The sequence below is a fragment of the Phaenicophaeus curvirostris genome, chromosome 3 (genome assembly GCF_032191515.1).
Source record: "Phaenicophaeus curvirostris isolate KB17595 chromosome 3, BPBGC_Pcur_1.0, whole genome shotgun sequence".
Lineage (NCBI taxonomy): Eukaryota > Metazoa > Chordata > Aves > Cuculiformes > Cuculidae > Phaenicophaeus > Phaenicophaeus curvirostris.
In genome coordinates, this window is record NC_091394.1 from 58913324 (window position 1) to 58937543 (window position 24220).

A 24220-nucleotide genomic window follows, 5' to 3' on the forward strand; every position below is an offset into this window, starting at 1 on the left:
AGCCTTTGTGAACAGTCCCTCCCCAGCTTTCTTGTAGCCCCTTTCAGGCACTGGAAGGTGACTGTAAGATCTCCTCAGAGCCTTCTCTTCTCCAGGCTGAATAAGCCTAACTTACTCAGCCTGTCCTCATATGGGAGGTGCTTCAGCCCTCTGATCATCTTTGTAGCCCTCCTCTGGACCAATTCCAACAGCTCCATATCCTTCCTACATTGAGGATTCCAGAACTGGACACAACACTCCAGATGAGGTCTCACAAGACAGGGACAGAAGGGCAGAATCACCTCCCTCACCCTGCTGGCCGTGCTTCTTTTGATGCAGCCCAGGATACAGTTGGCTTTCTGGACTGTCAGCGCACGTTGCCAGTTCATGTCAGGCTTTTCATCGACCAGCACTCCCAAGTCCTTCTCTGCAGAGCTGCTCTCAATTACATCATCCCCCATCCTGTACTGAAGCCACAGATTGCCCCTACCCAGGTGTAGGACCTTGCACTTGGCCTTGTTGAACCCCATGAGGCTCACACAGGCCCACTTCTCCAGCTTGTCCAGGTCCGTCTGGATGACATCCCATCTTTCCAGTGTGCAACTGCACCACTCAGCTCCATGGCATCTGCAGACTTGCAAAGGTTGCGCTCAATCTCGCTGTCTGTATCACTGATGAAGATACTAAACAGCGCTGATCCCAGTATGGACCCCTGAGGGACACCATTTGTCATGGATCTCCATCTGGACATTGAGCCATTGACCACTACTCTCTGAATATGACCATCCAACCAACTTCTTATCCACTGAACAGTGCACCCATCAAATCCACAGCTCTCCAATTTAGAGAGAAGGATGTTATGGAGGACTGCATCAAAGGCTTTGCAGAAGTCCAGATGTGCTTGTCAGGGAAAGAGTGGAAAACCTTCATGCGTGAGCCTGTCTATTCAGAGAGGAGGGAAGACAGTCTTACTTCGGTGCGGAACCAGACGCAAAAACAAAGTTGTTTTTGTCCTTGTTCTCAGAAGCTGGATGCAGGTGACAAAAAGAAATACACTCAAAAGACCACAGAAGGCTTGTTTTCACAGAGCCACAGCTGCTCAAAGAACATAGATGGGCCGTTAGATCATTAAAGTATGCTTAAGGAGCACTGTGAAAGTCAGAAGTACAGCTGACATTATAAAAATCCATCCTGTTTTGACCAACAGTTTTTCTATTAGGACAAGAGGAAATGGCTTCAAGTTGTGCCAGAGGAGGTTCAGATACAATAGTAGGAAAATTTTCTTCACCGAAAGGATTATCAGACACTGATACCCAAGGAAGTGGTAGAGTCACCTTACCCAGAAGTATTTAAAAGACAGGTAGACAAGGTGCTCAGAAATGGTTTAGTAGTGGACAGGTATATTTGGACTCTTTATAATCTCAAAAGTCTTGTCCAACCAAATAATCCTGCTTCCATTAAAGGCTAAAGGTGGAAATTATATCAGATCTAGCCACCTTCCCCAATCCCTCCCAGTGCTGTCAGTCAGAAGGCTGGTGTGTTAAGCAGAGGGAGGACTACTTCGGTGAAAGATAACACCTAATGATGCACAAAGGCCAGTCAAACTCAGCTAGTAACACTTCCACTCTGTTACTGTCCACACCATTTATACTGTTTTAACCTGACTGGTATCCCAAAGTCCTTACCATATTTCTCAGAAAAGCCCATAAAAATACCAATAATTTTAAAACAAAGGCTCAAAGTATTTGTCAGGCAGCTCACGTTTATAACATATTACCAGAAACTGCCCTTTAGGAAGACACAGGGTTTTTATCTTCTGCTTCATTTTTTGAGGTATTCCCAAGGGCGCAGGTTTGTGCCATCTGTATGTGCAAGCACAACTAAGTTTCTCACCTCTCTCTTCCACCAAAGTTCTTGAGCTTGCCAACTATGGGGACAGAATCCTCCTAATGCTTTAATGAAGTTAAGACAAGTGGGCAGATAAGCGATTCTTGAATCCCTTGAGTAAGAAAGCTCAAGTTTTGGCCATTCTTTTAGGTCCTGGCAAATGTAAATGGGACCTCAAAAATGCACATTTCCTTACTTCTGCTTGTTTAATTAGAATACTAAGTTCTCTTTTATGCTTGAAACAGAAGCTGCAACTTGATCTTAAATGGATGAAATAAAACAGTATTGTTTCCGTTAACTCTGGACTTTGTCTTGTAGGTTTAAGAGTTAATCCTAGTCCCTTTAATGAAAGTGTTCTTTCATTTATCTCTGGGTCTTTTAGGTTTAAAAATTAATCCTGGTTCTTTCAAGGATGACAAACTTTCTAAATTCAATCTATTTATAAAAAATTATGAAGTTTTGTAACTAACATGATTCACTGACTGAAAAGCATGGAGGAAAAAAAAAAAAGTCAAAGAAACTAAGTGTCAGTTCAGCTTTGCATAGCAAAAACACAAGAATTCATAACTTGGTAATTTACCTAAACATCAATTTTAATGCCTGTTCGTCTGGGCCCAATAAAGTGCTGCACATCCACACAGCCACCACATTGCCCAAGTTACATCCCCTTTATGTTTACGACTGCCATATTCTTCCTTTAATATCAGCACCACACAATCCCCTCACACAGCATTTTAATTATCATCTCTGTTGCCCTTCTTGAGATTCATCATAGGGCTACCAATGTCACACATAAAAACAAACATTGATGCAAATTTGTAAATCAACTTTATTCAACGATGACCATCTTTTAGGCATCGGCAATAGTAACTTCAACTTCTACACCTGGTTCAATGCTGATTGAAGTGATCTGCTTCACAATCTCAGATGGGCTGTGTAAGTCAATGAGCCGCTTATGGATACGCATTTGGAAACGATCCCAGGTCTTGGAACCTTCACCACAAGGTGTCTTCCTGGTGGTGATTCGCAGAGTCTGAAAAGTCATAAACATAGGGTGTTTAGTTGATAGATATAAAAGTAGCTGCTGCTGTAATTTGGAAATAGCAAATCGTGGCACCAGGCAACAGATCTCTTAACAGCTACTGCCTGGGCAACCTGGCCTCTGGAAGGGGTGACCTGTGAGGTCGTCACAGTCACATGAGGCTGGACCGGCGTTCTGTAGAGATGCTGCCATTCATAATCCCGTGACTCGGTACAAGCACATGATTTGCAGCCTCACAATGGCTCATCTTGAGCATCTGTATTTGTAATCTGACAGTGTTTACTCCTGCTTTGAAAGCTCATGTTGTGTGGCTTCTGTATAGATGACCAATAACCTGAAACCCTGTGTGTTTTGAAGCTCAAGCTAACGAATCACATCAGAAGACAGAAACTTAAGTGTGCAGGGCTGATGGCAGGAAGGAGGAACCAGCAGTGGCTGCCCTTTGAGGCAGCTTTCTCTAAGTTTCGATGGTATTTAGTATGTCTCTTGCGAGGCTACAAAGAGGTATTTATGCAGGGAAGCATAATGATCTCTTCAGAATCAGACATAGGAGGTACTGACCAGGAGAAACATAGTATTGATAATTTTTGATAGGAATGGTTGGACTTGATGATCCGGTGGGTCTCTTCCAACCTGGTTATTCTATGATTCTATGAAGGACTAATCTACAATCCAATCAGTCCACCTAAAATACTGTATGTACCCATGTCACTGGAAAGTTACTTCTTAATTCTGTATATTCGTTTTAATTTGAAAAAGTCACAATTAAAATAAATTGAAGGACAAAAAAAACCCCTTCCACATTCAACATGCTTTGCACTTAACAGTAGCCCCAAGTGTCAAAGCAACTTCAGAAGTCATTATCTGTTCACCTTGGGTCACTCAATTTAGCAGTTCTGCTTTTCATTTTAGCTTGCTGGGTTTTTGGTTTTTTTGGGTTTTTTTGTTGTTTTTTTTTAGAAAAAGTGGTTCAAGTGCACATTTGAAGGAGAATCCAAACTCTAAAAATAGGAAAATACTGACAAGTACCTTGGTGGGCATGCGAACAGGTCCTTTCACTTTTAGGTTTTTTTCCTTAGCACCTCTGATCAAGTCAGCACAGACTGAAAGAAAAATACAAAACGGCTCACATTTGTGAATACTTTTTTGCTTGTTTTCTTAAGTGAATATTTCAAACAAGTTGTTGGCTCAGAATAGCGTATGAAATGATCATTGCCATTCATTTTAAGTGTTATCCTCATAGCCAACTACATACAAGAGGAAGCGTTATGCCCTGGTTAGCAAAGTCATGCTATAACAGTAGGCAAAAGTACAAGTTTAAGCTGTGTTTAAGTTGTATTTAAACTGTTACCAGTCCTAAGACCCAGCTAACAGTGATTGTACATTTACATTATAAGATTAAAATGCAGGCAAAGTCAGTCCCTAAACGAGATTAAATAATTTAAGGAATGTTAAACTTCTAAACTAAACTCTTCTTGAGAAAAGTGACAAAATATCAGTCAAGAAACTGGTGCTTTTCCCTTCTTATACATTCAAACAGCAAAACCTAAAATCCCCAGAAGAACAAAATGGAAGCTGCACTCCCTTAAGTCAGTCATCATGACATAAAGTCCTCAGCATGACAAACCCCCCCAGACACCAGCTTCCATTAAAAATTAAATCAGTCTACTTTGTTAGCCAAGTCACAAAACCAGGCAAACACTAACATCTTTAATTACAACGGGCTTCAATACATTCTATTTCACAATAAATTATTACCATTCATTACTTAAAAAGCTACCTCAGTTGGAAAAAAAAAAAAGTATCACTCACCCTTCTCAAGTGATTTTACATTGCGACTTGTCAAAGTAATTCTAATGCGATGAATTGCTACCTCTTGTTCCACAGGTGCTTTGCCAGTGTCTTTAAATGCCTGAAATGTTGAAGTTACAAATCTCAGATAGTACAGTCAACACCAACTAAACCTAGGCACAGCCTCTTGAAAACAGACTTCTAGAGCATAAAAAAAACAAGTTAGCAATGGGATTCTACTGACAAGAAAACATAACCAAAGGGTACAGTAGCACAGAAGGAATGGTAGGAACAGAAGGGAAGGGCAATGTCCTAATTACTGTGAGGAAGAGCAATTTTTTAAGTGTCTCGCTGTATCTCACAGTGGGAAGCTGCAAAAGGTGTTCAAAAAACATGTAGACACAGCACTTCAGGACATGGCTTAGTAGGCACGGTGGTGTTGGGCCAACAGCTGGATTTGATGATCTTGGAGGTCTTTTTCAACCTTAACAGTTCCTTGAATCTTTTCTATGATTCTAATAGTGTCCCTCCCTGCTTTGCCTACACGTGACAGGGTGTATGGTTGCTAGTCCTTATATTAACAGAGGAGCAAAAACTTAATGCACGTTCAGAACAAAACGGGGAATCTGGCCAGAAAGACTGATATGGCTACAGGAAACAGACTGGAAGGGCTTGTGGGATTAAATATTTGTTGAAAAGAAGCGTGGCCAGCAGGGCAAGGGAGCCGATTCTGCCCCTGTATTCATCTCTAGCGAGACCTCATCTGGAGTATTGTGTCCAGTTCTGGAATCTTCAACATAAGAAGGATATAGAACTGTTAGAACAGGTCCAGAGGGAGGCCACAAGGATGATCAGAGGGCTGGAGCACCTCCCATATGAGGACAGGCTAAGTGAGTTAGGCTTATTCAGCCTGGAGAAGAGAAGGCTCTGAGGAGATCTTACAGTCACCGTCCAGTGCCTGAAAGGGACTACAAGAAAGCTGGGGAGGGACTGTTCACAAAGGCTTGTAGTGACGGGACGAGAGAGAATGGGTATAAACTGGAGAGGGGCAGATTTGGACTAGACAAAAGGAGGAATTTCTTCACGATGAGGGGTGTGAGGCTTTGGCACAGGTTGCCCAGGGAAGCTGTGGATGTCCCATCCCCAGAGGTGTTCAAGGCCAGGCTGGATGGAGCCTTGGGCAGCCTGATCTAGTGGGATGTCCCTGCTCACGGCAGGAGGTTGGAACTAGATGATATTTAAGGTCCCTTCCAACCCAGACTATTCTGTGAATGGTGGGGCATCAACGGGGACCAGGCGAACGGATGCAAAGAAGCGAGAATATGGAGGAAAAAGCGCGCTAGGAAACGTGCCTGGGACAGGGCCCCTCCCGGCCGGCGGGACGCGTCACCCAGCGCGCTCCCAGTCGATCCGGTTCGGGCTCAGGCGGCCGAGGCCGCGCCCGCTCCGCCGGCTCCCCAAGGCCTCGGGAAAGGCGCCGCGGACCCGCCCGCCGCCCCCCGTCCCCCCTCACCATGGCGGCGGCGCAGCCTTCCTGACCGACTTATTCCCAGGGCGGCGCGGGGCCCAGCGAACAGCGGTGAGCCAGGAAGCGACGCCGAGAGGAGCGCGCCGGGCCCGCGCGGCGCTTTTATAGTGAGCGGCACCGCCCCCATCCGGGCACCGCGAGACCTGCGACTCGGGGCGGGGCCTGGGGGCGGGGTCTGAGCCCGGGAGCCTCAGAGACAGCGGGGGGTGCAGCCGGAGCTTTAGTCAGGGCAGGACTGGAGGTTTAGGCGTAGCAGGAGTCCGAGCCTTAACCAGAGCTATAGCCAGAGACAGAGCCTTACCCATAGTGAGAGGGAGAGTTGGAGCCAGAGCTTTAGCCGGAGCCAGAGCAATAGCAAGAGCCAGAGCTTTAGCCTTAGCTATAGGAGAAGGACCTGGGGGTGTTGGTTGACAGCAACTGAACATGAGCTAGCAGTGTGTCCAGGTGGCCAAGAAGGCCAATGGCATCTTGGCTTGGATCAGAAATGGTGTGACCAGCAGGTCCAGGGAGGTTATTCTCCCCCTGTACTCAGCACTGGTGAGACCGCTCCTTGAACCCTGCGTTCAGTTCTGGGCCCCTCACCACAAGAAGGATGTTGAGGCTCTGGAGCGAGTCCAGAGAAGAGCAACGAAGGGGCTGGAGAACAGGCCTTATGAAGAGTGGCTGGGTTTCCATCTACAAGCATTGAGGAGGCTGAGGGGAGACTTTATTGCTCTCTACAACTACAACAGGAAAAAAAATTTTCATGGAAGGGGTCATTGGGCACTGGCACAGGCTGCCCAGGAAGGTGGTTGAGTCACCTTCCCTGGAGATGTTTAAAAGACAGGTGGATGAGGGGCTGAGGGGCATGGTTTAGTGATTGATAGGAATGGTTTGACTTGATGATCGAATGGGTCTCTTCCAACCTTGTGATTCTGTGCGATTCTATAGCCGTGGCCGGAGCCTTAGCCGTGGCGGGAGCCTTAGCCATGGCGGGAGCCAGTCTCAGTCGTGGTGGTGATGAGAAGCAGGGATGAGTACTGGTAGGCAGTGAGGGTGGTGTCATGGGGTTGCTGCAGCCCCTGCACTGAGCACCCTGCTCTCCAGTAGGCTTTGGCTTTCCCTTTGAGGGTTTGATACGCAAGCAGGCTGTCCTTGCTTCCACTGGCTGTAAGCCATTTGCATCCAAGCCCTTTCCCTCCCCCGCCCCCCTCCCCTTTAGTTACTACTGAAAGTGGAGGTGTGAGAACAGAAGTTTTAGGGATCTTTAAGGAAAAATGCTGGTTTCATTCATTCCTGAATGTAATAACTTAATTTTATCTATTGAAGTCCCCTTTACTTATTAAAGCTGGCTATAGGAGGGATGTTTTTTAATGAGAACAGTCATTGATGTGGCCTGGACACCGATAGCTGTCAATCCCAAAAATGAGCATTTTGCTAAGAGCATCCCTGTTCCTATCATAGAATCAGAGAGTCATTATGTTGGAACAGATCTCTAAGATAATCCAGTCCAACCGCTAGCCAAACACCACCGTGCCTACTAAACCATGTCCCAAATCTACGTGTTTTTTGAACACCTCTATGGATGGTGCCTCTGCCACTTATGTGGACAGCCTGTTCCAAGGCTTCACCACTCTTTCAGTAAAGAAATATTTTTTAATACCCAATCTAAACCTCCCCTGGCACAACTTGAGGCCATTTTCTCTTGTCCTATCACTTCTTACTTAGGAGAAGAGACCAGCGCCCACCTTGCTACAACCTCATTTCAGGCAATTGTAGAGTGTGATGAGATCTCCCTTCAGCCTCCTCCAGGCTAGACAATCCCAGTTTCCTCAGCAGTTCATCACAGGACTTGTTCTCCAGATCCTTCACCAGCTTTATTGCCCTTTTCTGGACACACTCCAGCAGCTTAATGTCTTTCTTGTAGTGAATGGCCCAAAACTGAACACAATGTTCAAGGTGTGGCCTCACTGGTGTTGAGTACAGGGGGATGATTGCTTCCCTGCCACAACTTGAGAGATTTATCCAGCTGGAGAAACATTTTATATGTTATGAAACGGTGGCCTGTAGTAAGGTAGTTATCTTTTAAAAATAGTATTTCAATTCTGTTATGGGGGATGTTGTCTGGCCATCACAGACGTGGGTACTGTTAGCAAAGATGCTGATGCCTTTGGAAACTTAGTAATTACTACAGTTGTTAAAAAAAAATATCTCTGGTGTTTTAATCTGAACTCACTTTCACCTATCTCACTGCACTTAATATAAATTCGCCCCCCCCCAGTACTTGAATAGGTTTTCATATGGTCTTTAAACCTCATGTGATGGAGCTAACATTTGTATGCCAATTATTCCACTGCGGTGCTCGGTTTTAGACTTGTTTTGCACTGGGATCATTTGCACTTGCTCTTTGAAATCTCTTATTTACTAAGAACCTCTTTGGACTAGATGCTACATTCTGATAAAGCAGTTCCAGTAAACACAGATGCAGAAGTAGTCATCCTATCGCTGCTCCCTGAAATGCAGAAATGTCTTTTGCCAGTGGAGATCAGTACTTGAAAAATCTGGTTTGGTGGTAGTCCTGCCTCTCTGCCCTCTTCCTCCCTGCAATGAAAGCAGCGCTTGTTTCTGGTGATTCGTTTTCTGAGCCATTTAACAATTATATTAACAATTTTGAACTCACTGATGTGTAAGGAACCCATGATTACTCGGTTATCAGCTATTCCAACTACTTCATGAGGAGTTTTTCCGTCTACAAGTATTTTATATTCATCCCTCTGAAATATATGACCTCACACTATCATGCTGAAACACTTAATTTTTCAGTAATCTGATGGTTCCTCACTGCATTATTTGCTTAGAGCTTTTATGAATGTTCTTAGTAAACTTTATTTCCACATAAAATTTTGAATGGCTTGGTGCTAAGAACTAATTCCTGTGGGATTCAATTAGAAATATGTGTGGCTGATTCCCGACTGATGACACAGACCTGTAACGTTAGTATTAATTTAGATATTATGAACTATATGTGCACAACCATGCTAGTTTCTGTGTCCTACTGAAGGTGTTACATTGACACTGTTCCCATTGTCTACCCAACATATGCTCTAATTGCATGAGAAAAAAAGTCAGTTTGAAAAGATACATTTTCCATACGTTTAAGCTGTGTAATTTAAGTAAAATTTCCTCATTTATTTCTTATTCTTGTATCCAGAAGTCAGGATTTTTTCTTTCTGTGGGATTAATGCAAGGTTGACAGTAAGTTCCTGAATTTGTTCCTTTCTTACTTCTTTTTTTTCCTAGTATTGGCACCACCTCAGCTTTCTTTGAGATTTTTTTTTCTGAGCTTCCCCAGATTTCTCAAAGCTTATGGAAAATCCACATTAACAGCACACAAGTTGCCTCTGCCAGCTCTTAAAATTCTTGGATGCAAGCTATCTGGAGCTGCTGATTTAAAAACCGCCTTACTTCTGTTCCTATGTTTAAGGCTTTCCTTAGCTATTGTTAGAATTTAGTGATATAAATATGTTGGTTGTTCTCCACAAATGTAGAATAGAAATTTATCTGAACTTCCTGCTTTATATTAAAAAAAAACCCAAAACCAAAACAACCCCAAACTCCTTCATGCTATTCACATGGATTAATATCTATTGACAATTAAACTTTTTGCTTACCTCCTGAATATTCTGTCATTCTTATGTTCTGAATTGTATTTTGTATTATGCCTCCTTTTCCTTTGGTTACGTATTGGGTTTAATATAGTGTTTTTTCTCCCCAGCTAAGCTAACTTCAGTTTAGTTATGGGGTTGTGTGCTTGGACTTATAAATACACTGTTAGCATATGCTTTGTAGGTGAATCTTCCAGGAGTCCTTTCCTCATGTCACGTAATTAGGCAGGTAAATGATTAAGAAGCAAGATATGCTTTTAACATGACTTGGTAGTCTGTAGCAGGAACAATTTAATACCTGATTTCATTATTCATCCTTCAGAATAGTGTTCTGTGTGCATTCATAACACTTTCTGACTTTGTTTTTTATGGATTACTGGGGAAGGGAGTGTTCTCTCTTCCTCTGACCCATTTGTCTTTCAGAAACAGTCTTGAATGTTATCTGAGAATTTTGTTATCCACATATTTTCTACTAGTTTATGGTAAATCTGGTTAGATTCAATTTATTCTTCCAAATTCGCAATTCAGTTCCTATTAATTAAATATGTATGTGTAGGGAGTTAGATAGTTGACAGGTTTTTGATCCTTTGCTTAATTTTAGCCTGAACATCTTTACTTTCTGCTAAATGAATGGTCACCTGATTCTTTAGCTACTTAGAGCTATTACATTTGATCTTGCCAAGTTTTGCCTGGGAATTTTTTTTCCTCCATTACTGGCTAAATTATACAGGGCTTTTTATCCAGAAAAGAGACCCCAATATTCTACAAGTCTATGTCCATTTAGCCTAGATGTTAATTAACCTCTGTCTTCCTTTGTGTTTCAAAAAGCATCTTCGGGGAGATCTCCCAGTTATTGTAATGCTAGGGCAGGTGTAATTGAACAGTAGATCCTAGTATGAGTTGACCCATGTGACTGAAGGGTTAAGTGAACAAGCATTTGCCTGCCGTCACCCAGCATCTCCTAAAGTATAGTAATAACTTCTCAAAACAAAGCCTGTGCTGTCTTCTGGTGAATGCTGAGCTGAACTCCACACCTTTGGGTAGTTCAAAGCACAGTAGAATTATTCTACTTTTTCATATAGGTGCCTGTGGATGGAATTGGCAGGGATCACAGCAGCTTTCTTAATCTGTTTTGTCATTTTTCATAGTGATTATTTGATGTGGACAGCTCTCTGGAAGCTCCCTGGGTTATGCCAGCCTATTGCCTGTAGTCTTTGCTTTCAGTGCTGATTAACGTATTGCCAAAATATGCTATTTATTTTGAAAATTACTTCCTTCTCCAGGGTCTTTGAAATATGAACACAATTTTAAAGAGTTTGTTTGATCTTCTGATCATAAAATACCTGCAAAGCAGGATCATACTCAAGGCTTCTCAGAAAATCATCACTAGGTGGTGGAGTATCTAAACTAGTCAGCAGCGATCCAATGAAAGCTATTTTCAAGCCTTTTAAGAAAGCCTTCAGCATCTGCTTGGTTTTAATTGTAAGTATTTGTTGATCCTCTTATGTTAACTTGAAGCTATTCAGTTGTATCATGTCCATAGATCTCCTCCAAGTTCTTCACTCAGCAGTTCAGTAGTACCACGTTGTCCTGTCTGGATTTTGTACATCTACAGCTGCCTCAGCTATTGAAATTTCAAAAAAACCCACTAGAACTGAAGACACCCCCTTTTTAAAGACTGGTATTTATAGTTTTGTAATTGCTAACTGGCAACTAATGTTCTCTGCAGGTAGCAGGCAGACAGAGCGCACAGTGCGCGAGCACGAGTCTGCAGGTGGAGTTCTCATATTGCACCTTGCCTGTCCATTTTAAGTTTTCTAAATTTTCATGCCAATTCTGGCATAAAGATCACCATATAAAACAGCCCCTCAAAATACTAGGCTCTCTTTACCTTAGAAATTTCTTTTGTAACAAAGGAAAACATGAACTAGATCCATGACTCAGAGAAAGAGCGATTGTGCTTTGATGGACTTCTTTACTGTTGACAAATGTTACCAGAATTGTTCATCATTAAGGGACTTTTTCAAGTGGGCAGCATAAGCTTCATAATTATTATTGAAATCTCTTTTGTTCTAAATATGTACTCCATGCCTGACAGATAATACACTTGGCTTCTAATATCATTGACCTGGCTAGAGCATGACTTCCCCAAAAGTTCTCCTTTGTCAGCCTGTGTTGCCTTGTTCTTTGACACAAATCACAGTGATGAAAAAATACTTAACTGCTAATATGCTACAGCACTTCTAGTGATGCCCAATCTGTGGTACATCACTGCAATGTGTCTTTGAATGCTGAGGATTAAAACAGGCTTGTACATCTGGGCTGCTTTCAGGAGGATATTTGAATTTCTCCTGCCATCATTTGGTCTTAAGATTTATTTTAAATTGAAGAATTATGTCTTTTCTATTTGTCTAGGAGAACGGTTGTGAACTCTCCACTCCTTGCTCTGCAGATGTGATGCTTCTGTCAAGTTTGTAGTAATGAAACAGCTACTTTTTGTAGAGAATAACTGTGCAACTCACATAGTCTTGGCAGCACCAAGGAGGTTTATTTATTAGGAACATGTAATTTACCAGTAATCAGTGAACTGTGTATTATGGGTCAGTATCCCAGTACAACAGAAATTGTAATACTGGATGCTTTCAAAGTGTTGATAAACACCTACAAATTTCTTACGTACCCTTCTACAACTAGTCCCCCAAATTCTATTCCCACTTACCTGTTCACACATCCCCTCTTTTGCAAGAAGTGTGAGTTACAAAAGCACACTCCCACTTTCGGGAGCACAAATTCCCTTTGTCTACATCCTTCTCTTTGGAGGTGTGGGCAGGCGTACCTGTGCAGCTAATCCACATGCCAGTGAATACATATTCCCTAAGTTTCCATATGAATTTCCGGGAAGAGGGTTCCTACTGATATGCCTCATCCTGTCCAGCCTGCACTGGAAGTGGCGTGGCAGCTACTCGCCATGCCTGATGGGGAGGAAACTATCAGGCCTCAGAAGTAATAGCACCTGCTGCTCTGCTACTGCTTTCCCACCCAAAAGTTTCTTCTAACAATCACAAATTCTCATGCTGCTTTTCAAGCTAACTTCTTTTCTCAGAAGGCTCTTGGTAATCTAATCCCCTAGTTACTGTTTAATCTGTGTGATCGTTGTCTTAAACAAGCTTTGTTATTGTAATTTCCTCTTAGTGTTATCAGGTTTGGGGCAAACATCCTCTCAGAACAGGCCGATTTGGATATTCTGTTCACACACACTATTTACACTCACATTCCTACCATGTCTTCTGTTGCTATCCAGACCATGTTATGATACCGAGAGGGGGACATGCAATTCCTGTACAAAAAATCCCCAGCGTCAGTCCAGTGAAAGCAGAACCAGTGGATGCACAAAGAAAACTGGTATTTTTGCAACCAGTTTTCATTTTGGAAATCACCTTGGAAGACTTCACATATGGAAATGTTAATGAAGTATAAAAAAAAAATGTGTTCCAAATTACACAAATCTCTCCAATGCAGATTTGACCACTTGGCTACTTGGTGTGGTTTGTCGCAATCTGTTTTATTTCGAAAAAACAGGCAGTTCGAGAAGACTGCAGTAGTTTATAGCACATGCTGAAACGTTGCATCTATTCAAATATTGTCCATGTGAGTCTTTGAACACAGCAGCCTGTTTTACCAACTGCGTTGGAAATGGCTTCCTGAATATGGGTTGCTTTGCTACACTTGGCTCACTGGCTTCTCTGTAGATGCTTTGTACTCAGATCATTCAGGAATTAGCATGACATGCTGGTGCATGTGAACTCTCATGATACATTTTGGGCTAATAAAGAGTTTAGAGTTTTCTTTGCTCCTTATGCCTGTCTCCTGAAAAGACTTTATAGGAAGCTACCAGCAGCAGAGTGTTTGCATGATTGAATGTCTGTCCTTGGGAAAGAAAAAGCTGAGTAATTTTACAGCAGTTGCATTTACCAATATATGTAATCCACATATATTTTTGTCCATGAACCTCTGTCTACTGTTTTAGAGCCCAGTTATGCAGTTACTGATCACATATTTTTTTCTTTCAAAGTCTAGTTTAAATCTAACCTAATTCTTTGGCGAGACAGAGTAGGAGGGAATTGTTTCACGGTGCTTGTGCTGCCTCTCTGTCATCGAGCAGTGATAATTTAAGGAATGATCCTGACCTCACACTGCCTTATGATTAGAGGGAAAACTTCTCTTGGTATAGAATGCATTGCTGCACAATGTTTAGGTTTTGTTTTCCTGAGAAGTTTTCCCTCATTCCCCTAAGATTAGTTTAGTCCTCCTTGCGGTATTCTTGATCCAACTGTTTTTCAGATGATGAACATTTGCAAGCAGAAAATACAGCAAATGCTTGCCATAAATGATGATGAGATTTAAAGCAAGAGGGGATCACCATCTTGATGGTAAAGAGCTATTAGAGCAGGATATTAGTTGCGTCTCACAATTTTATCTAGATTACATCCAGGTGTCAGACTGACTTCTGTGGGACTTGTGAAGAGATGCCCTTCCCAACCCTGGCATCTGTAAAGAAAGACTCAAGGCAATTCTGTAAAGCTTCTGTTGTGACCTGACCCTGTGTGAACTAGCTAAGTTAAATTACTCAAAACCTGACAGAAACAGGAATAATATCATAAACCTTAGGACCTGGAACTAAAGGAGATACTGTGGTGTTAAGATGTGCTTTAGAAACAGGAATTAATAGCTACTGAGGAAATCATTACACTGTGATTGTTCAGAACAGCTGGTTGGATCCACAATGTAACATGAAAGTGATCCAGGAGGCATCAAATATTAAGCAGTTTTGGTTTCAAAGGGCTTGCTGACTTCTCTATAAAGCTAACGTGGCAAAGCAGCAGCTGCAGCCTACTATCTAGAAATTATGAGGTTGCAGTGGGGGGCAGGAACAACAACCGTAGCATTTGTAATGTCATTTCACAGAAGACCCAGCAGTTCTGTGTAAGAGAACAACTTAAAAGAGAATACAGCAAGTCAATTAAACTTTTCTTTCACCTAAATATATGGCACACGTTACTGCTTTGCTTATAATTAAAACAGAGATTGTACATGTCCTTTCATACCAGTCTAAAAAAATTATCATAATTATGACTGTTGGAAGATGTTTCTGAGACCAGCCAGCAGGTACTTTGTGCTGTCAGTAGCCCTCTTCCCGCACCCTTCAGCATATGTATTTCCTTCTTGAAAACCCCTTATGTCTTTGGAGGATGAACTGCTCCTCTTACACTCTTGTGAAATGTTCCTGGTGCGAGGTAGAGCCAGTCATGTCATTCTGGCAGGCACAAGTACTCATGCTAATACCTAGGGATTGAGTCTCCTCTTTCTAATGCACCTTTGACATAGAAAAACTGACCTTTTCACTCTTAAAATATCCGTAAATAAAAGAATTTTTTTCCAATGAAGAATCCACCATTGCTTGTGCACATACATTGCTAAATCATTTGTATTATTAAAGTACAGCACTCACTAATCATCATTGCCATAATTAGCGCATAGTGGAATCGTCAAAAAAAAGTAAGAAAAATCCTCACAGGCTGTTTGGGGGCTGGTAATGGCTTGCAGAGCATTTTAAATTTGGTAGTTTTTCATTTTTATGGGCGGGGACAGTTGGGTTTTGGTGGGGGTTGGAAGTGAGGGGAAGGCTCTGCCTCTTCTGACTAAACAAGAGAGTGCTGCAAGCTGGTGGTAATGGGTAACCGCGCTGAACTGAATCAGTAGCCTTGGCTAATTTTAAGCACTAGTTCAAGACCCTTGGTTTCAGTCATATGGGGCCCTGACAGTCCAGTGAGCAGGTAGCCTGAGCGTGTAACACAGAAATTCATGTGCCAACATAAATTTATTCTCAATGAGAGCTGTCACTGATTGAAAGGCTTGTAGCAAATAGGTTCATTTTTGAGGGTGTCTCCCCTCTCCCTGTTTCTGGTTTACCTCATAGATACCTTCAGCCACATCCCTTGTCTCTCCACGCAAATAGCTCTTTCATACTATCCTTGCTATGGTTGGTCAGGTAGGGCTTATTTTTATGGTTAGGACACTTTTAGATGCTGTTTGGAATTTAATACACAACTTTTAAAATGAGCTATGCAAGTGTGAAACTGTTGTTAAAAAATTTAAAGAAATTTATTTCCTCTGAAAGTCAGCTGTTGACAGGAATGATTAATTATATTTTAAGAATATCCTTTTTCTCCTCTTTAAATTAGAAAATATCTAATAGCAGTCATTTCATTCCCAAAAGCTCTACAAGGATTGACAGCATTAAGAGAGGTCTGCAGAAGTTCTGTAACTTCGTATACAAAGAGGAATTCGGGTGACATTCATCTGCTGGCATGTCAGTGCAATGATGCATTCCTTCAGAAGCATTGTGTGTGGCTTTTGTGCTATCTGCAAACCATTTTAATGGAACTGCTAGATAAGAGAGAAACAAGGATGTGGCCGAAGTATAAGATAGCTCTCTAAACTTACTGTACTATAAAATATATGTTATTAATTACTATTTTAAAAAATCCAGCTTCCCCAACCTATCAGTTCCCATATTTACAGTCAGCTTTTTTACTGTCTCTGTTCAGGTGCAACTTCCCATACTTGTCTCTGGGGCCAGGTTCACTTGTGCCATATCTGAATCAAAACCCTTTCACCATTTTTTAAATAAGTGGTTGAGAAAAATACATGGCTTTAAAATAAAACTGGCTTTCCTTCCGCCTTTTTTGGGGGGGGAGTAACTTAAGAAGAGCTAGACATTTACATTTCCAATTTGCAGCCTACTTTGCTCTTTGTAGCCTGGCACATGTGCAGTAGAATATTTATTAAGTTATGAATTACCCTATTATCCCAGGTGCCCTGCAAAGGCAAATGCAATCACCTCCCTGCTCTGCTGAACACTCAGGCTATTGAACTCCAGGCTGGGTAGAGAGCAAAACTCAGCCTCATGCTCGTAGAAGTCCAGAGGCGGATGGTGCCTCTACTATCAGATTGTCCCATGGCATCCTAAGCTGGTGGCAGGCTGGGAGAGAAGCCAGTAAACCTTTTTTGTTCCATTTTCCTTCTTTAACTGCTTTTAAGGCTTTTCATTTGACAGGCGGACAAATATTTGGCAGCTGGGTTAACTGAAGCATAGAAAGAGGCTCTTTGAGCACCGCATTAAGGTATTTGCAGCAGATAAACAGCTAAAATAAAGTATAAGTAAAATGTTCAAAGTACAGTTAATTTTAAAAATAACCATTCACTTTCTACCCGTATTTTCATCTTTGTTCTAGTGGATGAGTTTATAAGCACATATGCTAGTGCTGCAAAAATTGATATGCAAGTCAGATACTAAGCATCCACTTAAGTCTCTTTGAATTCACAAATATTTGTGGTATACTCTGTAAAACACTTTTTTTGCTTTGCTGCAGATGTATCTTACCACAGAATACAGAAGCAACGCACACATCTTCACATGTACTTCCTGCTTCCCATCTTACTTGGAGGATACACCTCCAAGTAATATAGTTTTTCTATCATTGCAGATAGTGTTATTACCTCTTTCTTTCTGGGCTGAGATACAGCATGACACCCCTAAAAAAAATGAGGGGAAAAAAAAAGAACATTAAGTAAGTGAGCACAGAAGAATAAAGAAAGACATACAAACAACAGAACAAGCCAGGGGCAGGGTTACAGAGATTCCTGGTTGATGGGAAGCCAGAAGCTGTGTCAAAGAGAAAGAGAGGACTGTTGAACTGTTGCTTGCTTAATCATCAAATACATTTAACTGTAATACTGCCACCCACCCCCAAATAAATAGTAGGATCAGAATTGTTATTTTATGCTTACTTTCTTTAAAACTAATTGTGAAATGCCTGCTGATTTTTCTGTTTGGGAACCAAAGACACTAAATCTTCAGTAAGAGCTACAGTAACTAAAGATTAATACAGAATGATAAAATTAAACTTCCATGCTTTTTCTTCTCCTTTCCATTCCTCCTAGAAACTGCTTATTACAATTGCATGTGCTTCTAGCCATCTTTTCTTGTCTGTCTTATAATCACTCAACTGCTAAAGTAATTGTTGCATTCAGAGGACTCAAGAGAACACACGGAAGTTGCTTTTCATTGTGAAGTAGAGCATGAAAACATTTAATTTTTACTTAAAGCATTTCAGCACTAACTGCTATTTGCTGTCATTCAGAGATTCATTTTGAATTAGATAAAATCACGTAAAATGTCTTTCTTACATGTGCACATTTGAGCAAACAGAGGAGACACGTGAGGGAGGCTGGGGGTAGTGGATGCCATTAGTTATAAAAAGGAAAAGAAAAAAAAAGGTGAGGATTAGAACTTTGAATTCATGCTTTCCTTTAGCAGATGGTGCTATCTATATAACCAAGAAAGCACAAAGTATCACACTCTCATACAGTTAATAAGTTCAGGGATACTGCTGTTGATGACTATACATGAGAGTGCAAACACTTTACAGTATCTTCTTTATCTGTACATTATTAAAGACGTGAATACAGCTGGATACCATAGTTGGGTACTGGGAGATTGATGAGAACTAGCTGAAGTTCCCAGGCAGGCTGTGGTTACCCAAGACTGCTATGAGGTAGGAGCTAACCCACCCCATTTTGAATAGTTAGCTCTCAGTGCTGCAGAACTGGAAGCCTGAAAGGCAACTTGTGCTTCTTATAAACAGAGAACATAAACCGAAACAAAAGAAAACCAAAACAAAAGAAAACCAAAACAACTCACTTTGAGAAAATGGCCACTATGATGCACCTTCCCAGGGTTCCAGGAATGGCATTTAGGTTGCTGCTATTAAAAAAAAACCCAAAAAACAACAAACAAACCCAAAAACCCCAAACAAAAAAAACCCCCAAAAACCCAAAAGAAAAACCACAACCAAAAACGAAACGTAAAGAAAAGAACAGTTTAGTTTCCAAGGAAAATCAAGCTGTGGAACTTTTTTGATGGGAAGACATGAGATGTCTGACATTTACCAGTTGGGACAAATGGGCTTTGCTCCTTCCTAAGAGCATGGTCGAGATGCATGGTTGCTCCTCCTTGAGGATGTCCAGCCTGCTCTTAGCATCAGATAACTCATGCCCTGAACAGAGCATACCTGGCTGGCAGAGGGCTGGAGGGCACAACCCAAAGGAGTGTTACAATATCACTGTACCCAGACTTACGCTGATGATGAGGGATCTGAATTTGTGCAATACTGGATCTCATACTGCTAAATTTGCTGACCCTAGAAAGCCAACCAGAATGCTAGTTCAGCCTTTCAAGCTCATTATGCTTTTATACATACCCTGCCAAAGCATTTAGTCCACAGGAAGAAAAATTGATGTCCCTTTTTATATTTGTTTGGCTGGATGATTGGAGCAACCATAGAAAGGAATCTCAGCACTGGCTTCACAAGTGTTTCATGCTCAGAAAGCAGAGCAAGATGCTGATAAACTCCAATTACCCAGTTATAGCACTTTCCCCAGGTCTTCAATAAATCATCAGTTTAGGCTGATCAAGCTGCTTGTGATCAGTTCCAGGAATGAAAAGAATAAATAAACTAGGTGCGAGTAGCCCTAAGGGTTTAGCCTCACTTAAAACCATGTCTTGCTAACCATCTGGAACTGTGCTGCATATGTAGGTATGGGGAAGGAGAGATAAAGAACAAAACCAGTTTCTAGAATGACAGTGAAAAATCTGGATGAACAGAATCCCATCAGGGTTGTAATATCATTGTCTACATCTGCTCTGCTAGCGTCATGTGCCTTCTGCTAACATTTTACACAGAGGTATGCAAGTGTGACAAAGTTAAAGAGCAATGTGCAGGTACTTTCATTAGCTTTTATGCCAGCTTTACAAGCAAGAAAGCATCTTTTAAAAACCTGAAGCTGTGTCCAGATGAAGAAAACGTAAAGGATAAAACTCTGGTGGATTAAATATAAAAACAGATGGGAAAAAAAGAACTAACATAAAAATCCATAATTTATAATTTATAATTTATAATTTATCAAGAACAAGAAATCAGTCAAACCTCTCTGGCAGATCTACTGACGTGAGGTTTTTAAGAGAAAAATCAAATCAAACAACAACAAAAAAAAATTGAAATCTGACTCCCCCTGCCAAGACAACAAAGCCATTGCAAAGTATCAAAATGTGTTCCTTGCATGTGCGTTGTCCCTGGAGGAAGCACAGAATAGGCTCACACTAGAAACATATTTGTAGGAGAACTCAAGAGCTGTCTGAAATTCAAGCATCTATAAATGTTATTGTAATTGCAGAACTTTTGTGGTTGGAAGGAACCTCTGGAGAATGTCTAGTCTAACCACCTGCTCAGAGCAGAGTCAACTAGAGCAGCTTGCTCAGTACCATGTCCGGTTGGGCTCTGAATATCTCCAAATATGAAGACTCCCCAACCTCTCTGAGCAACCTATTCCAGCATTTGGTTATCCTCATAGTAAAAATGTTTTGTCTTGCATTTAAACTGAGTTTCCTGTACTTCAGTTTGTGTCCATTGCATCTTTTCCTGCCACTGGGCACCACTGAGAAGAGACTAGCTCCATCTTTACTGCCTTCCATCAGTATTTATACAAACTGATAAAATCCCCCCGAGGCCTCTCTTTCCAGAGCCCTGTCTCTCAGAGTCTCCTCACATGCAGAGGTTCCAATGCCCTAATCAGCAAAATGGCCCTTTGTTGCGCTGTTGGTCCAGTACACTCGTTACTGCTTTGTTCTGGCAGATTTCCAGGCTGGCTACAACGCTCCAGATGTGTCTCACCAGGACTGAGAGAATAGAGAAGAATAATGTCTTCTGACAATGCTTTGGAAGAGCAACCTCTGATGCTTTTGGCTGCCTTGGAGGCCAAGGGGCATTACTGGCTCATGCTCAGCTTGGTGTGTGCCAGGAGCTCCAGTCCTTTCCTGCAAAGCTGCTTTCCAGCTGGTCAGCCCCCAGCCTGTACTGGTGCATATGGTTATCCTCCACCAGATGCTGGACTTCATTATGTAGTTCCCTGCATTAATTCACATCAGCAGATTTCTCAAGCTGAATACCAGCACAACAATCTGAGATATTAACCACTCCATCCAGTTTTGTATCATCTGCAAACTTACCAAGGATCCACCCTGTCCCATCGTCCAGCCTATTAATGGAGAGACCTGTACTGGGCCCATTATCGACCTCTGGGCTATACCTCTAGTGACTAATATCCCACTGGACTTCGCTACTGATCACAACACTTTCATACTTTCAGCCCAGCAACTTAGCTAGTTTTCAGTTTTCACTATTGAGCCTATAGTGCATCAGTGCCTCTATAAGGATGTAGTGGGAAACAGTGCCAAACACCTCACTAAAGTCAAGATAAGCAACAGCCACTGCCCTCCCTGCATCCAGCACCCAATAATCTCATCACAGAAGGCTATCAGGTTGGTCAGGCATGATTTTCTCTTCATAAATCCACAATGACTACTCCCAATCACCTTTTTGTCCTTTGTATGTTTGGCAATGGTTTCCAGAATTATTTGTTCCACCGCTTTCCCAGGGATTTAGTTGAAGTTGACTGGCTTATAGTTTTCCAGATCCTCCCTTTTAGCCATCCTGCAGATAGGAGCTAGATTTGCTTTCTTCCAGTCCTCAGGAATCTCTCCTGACCACCATGACCTTCCAAAGATAATTGAGTGGCTGCACAATGACATCAGCAGGTTTCATCAGCATTTGCAAGCGCGTTTGAGCAGTTCACATGAACTCATATACATCTTGTTTGCTTGAATGTTCCCTAACCTGATGCTTTCTCTACCCACAGTAAGCCTTCCTTGTTCCAGACCTAATGGTCTCTCAACTCTTCATTGATTATTTCTCATGTTTGAGTTTAACAGGGATGCCTTGGAGACCTTCGCTTGATTACCTGCTCATTGGGTTGGACCAATCTTGAGCAATCCTCAAAAATCAGCCAGGGCCCCTCTGCTGTCCTGGACCTCTCTTCTCTCCAAGACCATATCCCACAGAAGTCTTTAAGAAATAACTTTCCTAATTACCTGGTTGACATCTGTTCAAGATACATTAACAGATACCATATTAAAGGAATTAACAGACATAGATAGGATTTGTTTAGAAGGAGTCAATATTGCTTTGGTTGAAAGTAGCTGTGCTTCACAATTGCATAGAATTGTGTTATAATTCTTTAGGAGCACCAACAGCACGCAGATAAGAATTATGCTTCCTCTGGGTCTCCAGAAGTGTTCAAAAAAATCCTTCACTGCACACTTTTTGAAGGTACTAAGTAGCTACACTTAGGAGAGAAAATCCTAGGCTGGATAAGCCAAAAGATAGAAGCAGAGGGTAAAAGTTTATGCTGCCTCAACTAGACAAAGTGCAGTGTTTCACAGGGTCCTGTGCTGCTCAGTACATTCATAAATGATGTGCAAGAGGAGGACCTGTAAGTTCTGTTTGCTGATGGTGGAGTTATTTAGGACATTGAGTGCAAGGGCCAACTACCCTTGAAGGAAATTCAAAGTAGATTGATGTAAAATGAGGCAAACAGGCAAAATAACCTCCATCACATGGAACCATGAATTCTGAGCTTTCAGGTCTGAGATGTTTCTTGATTAGTATTAACTCAAAGCTCATTAGCAATTGAAAAAGAAGCAAATCAAATCTTGGAGATTTGATCAAATCTCAAAACTAGAGATCATTATGACAGCAGATTATGAAGAACTTCAATATTGAGAGCTCTGCAGAGTTCTCACTCCCTCTCAAAAGGAAATAGAGTAAAATTGACAGACATCTGCAGAGCTGATTACACTTCAAAAGTAGCTCTTTGCCATCCAGTATTCTCCTGTTAATTATAACAGAATTCAAGGGGTGCTTGATTTTTCATAGACTCAAGTTGCACTTATTGATGCTAAAGTATCATTAAACACAAAATACCAACTTTTTAGCAATTTAAGAAACAAGCTACCTGGATTAGCAAAATAAATACAACGCATAAGTATCAAGGAACAACTGAAAAACTTTAATTCCATTTTTTATTATATTCTTTTGAGGACTGAAGAAAGATTTTTATGTAAGGCTTAATTTTAAGGTGAGGTATGCCAATGGCTTTATCCAACATTTTATCTTACACACCTCAGCTAACCATTTTAAAAGGTAACTGGTTTATTATGATAACTTTTATAGGATATTTGATTATTAAAAGAAGCTACGCAACATGAAAAAAAGATAAGTTACAGTTCTATAGCATAATTATTTTGACAGAGAAAACACAGGAAATCTATTCCAGCATTTATCTTAAGTTTTTTTTGATTTCGGCTGGCATTTTACAGTTCCACTTAAAGGGGACAGAAGAGCAAGAAATAATTAAGCTTAGATCTGCTTTATAAACCATTGACTTCAATGACCAACCCAAATAGCAAAGACCTACATAACCATCTTAAATTCACAAAGTTGCTCATTTCCAGGATTTCACAGGGTTAAGAACAGATGCATGTCAGAAATCAGGAAACTGGCTGATCCTGGAGGATTTTTTTCCAGAATGGAAAGGGGAAAGAAGAAATTTCACCAAAACATCACTCTCTTTCCCATCTTAAGAAGCAGCAGAGTCTTTGAGCAGAATGGAAGAATCAGCTACAGCAGTTGGATCTTTGTAGTTCCAGATAAGGGTTGAGACTGACAGATCTATAACTATCTGTTCTGATAAATCAGGGATCAGAGCTCCATCTTCAGCATTGCCTATAGCACTTCCTCTCCCCGATACGATACAACCAGACTAGGAAAGACAGTGGATAAGACATAAGCAGCACAGAGGACAGTTCAATAGTGTGTGCTTAGAGCACTGCCAAAGTATCACTGTTACTACATTAAGCTATCTTACTTCTCAGTACTTTCAGCATTTTGTCTAATACTGACCCATGCATTACAAAGGGTGTGTAACCCCCCTTACCCCGATCTCTGAGGCTTTTGTATCTATACATCTGCCTTCATGTTTTCCTTTTTTTTTTTTACCTCCAAAACCGAAGAGCACTCTATTCCACATGAGATGCTTTCATAATACTTCAGATACTAAAGTTTACAATATACCAACTAGCAAGACACAGCTAACACAGCCAGTAGCACAGAGATCTTATAAAAGCACAGGTTGTTAATGTATTTTCTTACTCTTAGACTGACAAAAAGGTTCCTTATTTCAATGGGGAGATCAGGTAGCTCACGTTTTCCATTTCAGAAACAGCATTCTTCCTGAAATTAAGAACATCTGAAAATAAGAATAAACTCCAGTGACACTCTATTTTTTTGCATTCATTGATTAGTGATGCATACTCATTCCTTAGTAAATGAA

The 24220-nt window shown here is 41.3% G+C and overlaps 1 protein-coding gene and 1 non-coding gene across 2 annotated transcripts; both read right to left on the bottom strand.

Moving 5' to 3' along the window:
- Positions 1-2677: 2677 nt before the first annotated feature.
- Positions 2678-6342, bottom strand: RPS20 (ribosomal protein S20). Its single transcript, XM_069854117.1, has 4 exons — positions 6213-6342; positions 4721-4820; positions 3938-4011; positions 2678-2899 (listed from the first exon to the last, which is right to left on the bottom strand). Exons 1-4 carry the CDS (start codon positions 6213-6215, stop codon positions 2717-2719), a joined length of 360 nt encoding a protein of 119 aa, XP_069710218.1. The 5' UTR covers positions 6216-6342; the 3' UTR covers positions 2678-2716.
- LOC138719477 (small nucleolar RNA U54) lies at positions 4090-4154 on the bottom strand. The gene has a single exon (XR_011337222.1). It is a non-coding gene; the product is annotated as a small nucleolar RNA U54 (small nucleolar RNA).
- Positions 6343-24220: the final 17878 nt, after the last annotated feature.

Bases quoted from the DNA above. Each gene is read 5' to 3' on its own strand.
- RPS20 (XM_069854117.1), bottom strand. The intron at 4,012-4,720 runs GTGAGTGATACT...TTTTTCTTTCAG, and splicing joins TGTAAAATCACTTGAGAAGG to TCTGTGCTGACTTGATCAGA. The intron at 2,900-3,937 runs GTACTTGTCAGT...ATGACTTTTCAG, and splicing joins CTGTTCGCATGCCCACCAAG to ACTCTGCGAATCACCACCAG.